This window comes from Octopus bimaculoides, chromosome 3 (genome assembly GCF_001194135.2).
Source record: "Octopus bimaculoides isolate UCB-OBI-ISO-001 chromosome 3, ASM119413v2, whole genome shotgun sequence".
NCBI classification, from domain to species: Eukaryota; Metazoa; Mollusca; class Cephalopoda; order Octopoda; family Octopodidae; genus Octopus; species Octopus bimaculoides.
In genome coordinates, this window is record NC_068983.1 from 16,494,556 (window position 1) to 16,500,848 (window position 6,293).

Here is a 6,293-nt window from a genome sequence, read left to right on the forward strand (position 1 = left end):
ATGTCAAATTTCCATTGTCTTGGATATACTACATTCGGAAATAAAATAAGCTGATCCTGGATTTTGATAAATAGATATGTTCAATAAAAGCAATATAAAAAAAAAGGTGACGATCGACGAGGATGAGATTCGAACTCACGCGGGGAGACCCCAATGGATTAGCAGTCCATCGCCTTAACCACTCGGCCACCTCGTCAACGAGTCAGCAGTGCCCAAATTAATATATTTATAACTAAAGTGTCTGAAATTACTTCCTTCGATATTCTAATATTTTTTTTTTATTTTCTTAAAACTAGACTAAATACAAAACGAAAAAGCAGTACACACATGGTATTGAGTAATCTTTATACCAACGTTCACTTTCTTTATGAACAATGTATTCATATAACATTACATTTTGTTTTTTATTCTTCCGGTCGGAAAGATAACAATAATAAAAATTTTGGTCGTTCAAAGGAATTTTTTTAGAGTCGAAAAATTACTCATCTGTTTTGTAATTTCAAGAAAGAAATAACTCGCGTCGAACTATCGTAAATAAAAGGCTGAATCGTACTTTTGTTATTATATATGTCATATTAGTAACTTAGTAATTTTTGTTGTATTTGCTTGAGCGTAAAATAACAAGAAGCTTAATTAGTCTCGTTTGTCAAGGTTTAATTAGCACATGAAGGTCATGGTCATACTATCGTGTAACAATTAAAAATACTTTTCATTGTTTATTTTTATGCACCGATGTCGTGGTTTGTTTCGACACGATTTGAAGTTGGTTTTCGTTTTATATCTATGTTTTGACAAATAGATGCATCCAAGAAGTCATATGTATGTCCCAAACTATATTAAAATAAATAAATAATGGATTTAAGAAAAAAAACGACGACAATAGACCGATAGAATAAGTCCCGGGGTCGATTTGCTCGACTAAAGGCGGTGCTCCAGCATGGCCGCAGTCAAATGACTGAAACAAGAAAAAGAGTAATATGTCGCTAATAATTGTTTATAAGGCCTGAAGTTATTGATACCATCGACCTTCCATATTTTACTGGATTTAATTTGATCGACATAGAAAGATGAAAGGCAAAATTGACCTGTTTGGGATTTGAACTCAGAATGCAAAGAGCCGTTACAAATACGGCAAGACATCTCGTTCGAATACAATCAATAGTATATGGCTATTTTTTTTATTTTGCAGAACTTAAAGGAGTGAAGTGAAGTGAAGGCAAACTTGGTCCCTGCGATTTTTGAAACGAAGGACCGGTATGAGAAGCAGATTGCATGAGACATGCAACATCAGGTGGACCGCACTACTAAAAATTTCGGTAATTTTTCAGATTAACACCCGCACGATCTTCACTAGGGTGTTAGGGTTAGTTTTATTGGGTTAGGGAATTCCGTCCCTAACCGTAACCGTAACCCTAACCCTAAAACTAACTCTAAAACTCTAACCCTGGCCATAAAACCCTAACCCTAACACCCTAGTGAAGATCGTGTGGGTGTTAATTTGAAAAATTACCAAAATTTCCAGGTAATTTCTTCGCTAGGTGTGCTATTTAGAAAGCCCTTCGGGTCGCAAGTTGTCCACGACAGGTTCATACGGACATGAATAAACTCGTAAAATAATTTGAACAGAGTCCTAGTAAAATATTGATGCCCAACGAAGGAGAATAAGTGAGGAGTAAAATTGGTAACCGGAGAAAAATTAATAATTTCTGATTTCTTGTTATTTTCTCTCAACCTTTTTGCAAGTATTGCATCATCATTTTGTACTGCAACAGCATCATCTTTATAAGTAAAAATTAGTCGGCATTGTTGTTGAAGTTGTGAGTTTGGAACCGATTATAATTAAGGTTACTACTAGAATATCTGGATAAATGTTGGTGTTTAACAATCAATATTCTTTTCTCTGTTGGATTCCAAGTCAATTTTTTTTTACCATACTAATGTTTAATTTGGTGATTTTCACTTTTCAAAAAAGTAAAATGAGTAATGATTGATTTCAATAATTTCTTCTCTTTAACTGCAGCAGATCGTGAAGAAGCGAGAGAGAAAATATATATATTTCTTTTTAGTCGAGTTTCGTTAATTTCATGTCATTTGATCAAGCTATTTCTGATCTTTCCGATCTCTAAGGATGGATATTGATGTGTATGAGTCAGTTTTCAAATGTAATTCTGGTGAATTGAAGAGGCAAATTTAGGTGACTCATTTTGCCCCAGCTAAATTTGTCTTCTATATGCTCAAAGAGAACGGTGATAATTTTCTAACATAGTATTCAGATTATGCCGTAATGTTTTTAATGCATTTAGAGAATCATTTGCTTAGCTGATATAGTTTTTGAAAAGCTGAGAACATTTGTAAAAAATATCTTTATTCTTAAAGTCAAAAATGCACTAAAAACTTTTCATTGTGCCCCACCCACCCCTACACTAAAATTTAATTTATCATTGGTATTTTATCTATCGCCCACTTCCTGCAGAAGAATAAAAATAATGTTAACCTTGGTGGGATTTGAACCCACAATGAATAGGATATGATTAAACTCGCAAACCATTTCCTTTCCTGGTGTTTTAGTAGAAAATTGAAAGCTTTTATTTTCATATATAACCTATAAACATGTACATCTCTTAGAACATTGTCATTTTATAAGATTTTGCTGGCAAATTTTAAAATTAACATAAACATTTATTTGCAAGAAAGAAAATTACCGTAGAACATGCTTCTAAATATTTCTGTTTAAAACTGTATTGTAACCATTAATGGTGAATTTTTTATCACAGTAACTGGTTCGCACATCACAAAGTTCAACGGAACCCACTGAAGCAAGTCAGCACGCTCGCAGCATTACCCCCGGGCGATGGCAAGGCTAAGGCGTTAGAAAAGCCAAGCACCCTCACGGGCATCTCAGTGGGGCGAGCTGCCAACGTTGACAAGAACTTCGCGGTTAGTGGTCCAGTCCCTCCGTTCACTGTCAGGCTCCGATACTTCAGAGTTTTCTTCCATTCGACAACGGAAGCAGTGCCCCCCACCCACCCACACACACACACATTCAGCATGTGGGAGGGAGCAAAGGTGTCGCTGACTGTGGCGTCCCAAATGAGGCACCTACCTCTAACCCAAGGACAAATAGTAAGACCATCTAGTCTCTTTCCATCACTTCTGGCCCCGACGGCTCCAGAACTGAGGGGATATTAATCTGAGCCAGGGCCCACTTAATGATTAGGTTTAGTTCGGTGTGGCGAACGAAGTGACCAGCATTGAGGCGGCAAGACAGATCGTGAAGACCTGTGGGATCGAGGGGCCTACCACAGCGGCATCTTAGTCTCCTACAGACGTCAGCTCCCACTCTGAGTGCAATGGAGATGCAGAGTTCATCCAGACTGTGTCGACTTCCTATGTTGGCTACAGGCAGGGCATCAATCCAGTCCCTCGAGAATTTCACACTAGCTGAAAGTAGGCGACACCTTGAAAATTGATCAGATTAATCAATGCGAGAGTTGAAGGTGACATCTGAACGCAGATTGTCCCATATTCTCCATTGTAATAGGACCTGAGAAGCCCAGCTCTCTCCACTGTGGGAGAACTTCATCCATCTTCCTGCTGGAATGAGTCCATGTTGAAGAAAATTAATAAACAAAATAACCACTCCTGTTGTTGGCCCTCGTTAGTGTGTGTGTGTGTGAATACTTGGTTCAAAGCAATTTCACAATGGAAGGGAAGTAACTCAATACATTACAATCTCCTTCCGCATTGATGTCAAGTTACTTTTGTTTTCTCCAGACGTCGTGTGTTTTGATAGATACAACAGCTTTTAGTAAATTCGTGTTCATCTGTTAAGATGCACCCCACCCATTATGTTAAGAAATAATTATTACATAGACTTTTCACTTGATTTGATACTCGTTTCGAATTTAATTCTACACTACAAGTATGGCCTCTGATTTTATGTAGATCGCCGTCCGTACTCATCCATTCAGACCCTACACGGAACACTCCAGACAGTCACTTCTTCCAAGATTTCCTCTCCAGTAGTTTAAAAGTGTAGCGTACCATTTTCACGTTTGCAAACTTAAATTTCCTTTCAATTTCACAGCGGCGGCTCAAAGTACGGACTCACTGGGCAGTCACGCAGGGTGGGGGGCTGACGAGTCTCGGTGCCTAATTATGATCCATGTATGCTTTGGCTTGCTGTCAATATATAGTATAGGGCTCAATGCATTGATTTGCCTGAGGGCCTGTAACGCTGCTAAGAAGACCCTGCTCTTCTCATAACTACCCTGTCTTTTTTAGGCATAGTATACCTAGAACTACATTAACCAATATATTCTGCTTATATATTTTTAAATCGGAAGGTTGTGGTCTATAGGAGATATAACTGCTGTTTCCTGTCGGACGAGGAACCACATAGACTCTCACTCATAAAACATCGTCGTTGTTTTTGTTTGAACCCCAGATCAATCCTGATCGATCAGTCCTTTAATCAAAGATATTTTTTACCGTAACGATTCCATCTTTTCCACTGCAAAAGTGTATCCAGGGCCACTTAATTCAATGTCTTCTTTTCTAATACGATAGCGTGTTCTTTCTAAAAAGAATTCACGGCTATTTCTAGCAGATTGAAGACCCACTTAATGGTCTCCCATTTCGCTACAATTTCTAGCGCATGTAGAGGTTCCAATCGAAGGACTCTTTATGCGGTCGCTAACGTGCAATGTAGTAGTAGTAGTAGCAGTTGTTTAGCTTCAGGTTAACCCTAATAGAACAGACTTGTGGTGAAAAGTATTCCAGCTATGACCATTCTTATTCTTAGAAGTATGTACGACTACATTATGTAGCGTGTCTTTTCTTTGTTCAAAGCAGTAAGGCTGCGAGCTGACATAATAATTACAGCATCGGACAAAATGTTTAGCGACATTTCTTTCGGCTCATTACGTTCTGAGTTCAAATTCCGCTGAGGTCTGTACACTGAAGTAACAGTCAAGTACTGGAGTAAATCTAATTGATTAGACCCCTTCCCCTGAAACTGCTGGCCTTCTGCCAAAATTTGAAGCAAATATTCAAGGGTGTAAGGTAAATTTGAAGGAGATTTAGCTGCTATTTCTAGCAGGCCGCTTTGGTGATAATAATGCTTGCTTGAGAGTTACCTCCCTGAAGTTTGTATTTCAGATCATCAATTCTATATTCTAGGTAACTATACTTTCTTAGAATCTCACCTGCTTATTCTTTCCTTAGTAAAAAAAACACGATAAGTAGAATCAACCATCCGAACGTCTTGTTTCTCATGTTTGCTGTAGTACTAATGACGATATATTTTAATTTTAGTTATGATACAGAGACAGGTATGTTGTGGCTTCCATGTTTTGCTTAAGTGAAATGACGCCAGCTGAGAATCGAAACCGCACTGTGACTTCATTTCATTGGAAGATTTATCTTATCGGTGCATTCAGTAGACTGTTATTGCTCGACTTATATCGGTACCAGAGAATAGTTAATATTTTTAAAAAGTAAAACCTTCTTAGAAGAGACTTAGTCAACCAGTTGATTAATTTTCAACTCTTTGTTTTCATGCAGAATCAAGAACAAAAAAGGGCGTGGAGGCCTTGCTAATTCCCCCACCTTTTTTTTTTAATTTCTAGTTAAATATTTCATTTACCGCGGTAAAAAAAAATTACCATTACCGCTCCCTCAGTGCCATAAAGAAGATGTTAAACGATTGGAATATTACGAAAACACTTAGAATTATAGTAATCATGTAACGAGTGATACTTATTTTACTGTAACGGTTTGTATGTTGTCCAGGGTCACTTCGGACTGGCTGGACTCGAGCGAAAACTACCAGCCAATTCACAACCTTAATTTCAAATTGAGTGTAGATTTAGTTTTCTTTTTAATAAAATTTGCTATCTTTTTTTGTTCGTCGTAAGTCATCGAACAAGGCGACAAACTGACAGAATCGTTAGCACGTTGGACAAAATACTTAGCGGCATGTCTTCTGGCTCTTCACGTTCTGAGTTCAAATACCACCGAGATCGACTTTCCCTTTCACATTTACGGGGTCGGTAAAATAAGTACCAGTTGAGTACTAGGGTCTGTGTAATTGACGCTCTTCTTCCCACTAAAATTTCAGGCCATGTACTAAGAGTAGAAAGAATTTATAAACACTATTTCGAAAACTGTGTATGGTATGTACGAACGTATGTAAAATTCTAGTTTTATTATTTGAATGTATCTACGTACGTAGGCACGTGTATGTGTATATATATATATATATATATATATATATATATATATATATATAT

The 6,293-nt window shown here is 37.5% G+C and overlaps 1 protein-coding gene and 1 non-coding gene across 5 annotated transcripts in view; one reads left to right on the forward strand and one right to left on the reverse strand.

Annotated features, from left to right (window-relative positions):
• Nucleotides 1-114: 114 nt before the first annotated feature.
• Trnas-gcu (transfer RNA serine (anticodon GCU)) lies at nucleotides 115-196 on the reverse strand. The gene has a single exon. It is a non-coding gene; the product is annotated as a tRNA-Ser (tRNA).
• A 4,318-nt stretch (nucleotides 197-4,514) lies between these two features.
• LOC106875160 (F-box/WD repeat-containing protein 2) overlaps nucleotides 4,515-6,293 on the forward strand; it is a 17,193-nt gene continuing 15,414 nt past the window's right edge. The window contains exon 1 of one of the 4 annotated variants that reach the window (XM_014923182.2): nucleotides 4,515-5,181. Coding sequence is in view for 2 of the 4 variants with exons in the window: in XM_014923181.2 (XP_014778667.1) it covers nucleotides 6,179-6,188 (10 nt within the window). In the remaining 2 variants the exon portion in view is untranslated. Of the gene's footprint in view, nucleotides 5,182-5,739; nucleotides 6,189-6,293 lie in introns of those variants that run through there. The other 3 variants (XM_014923181.2, XM_014923188.2, XM_014923185.2) reach the window with 3 other exon arrangements.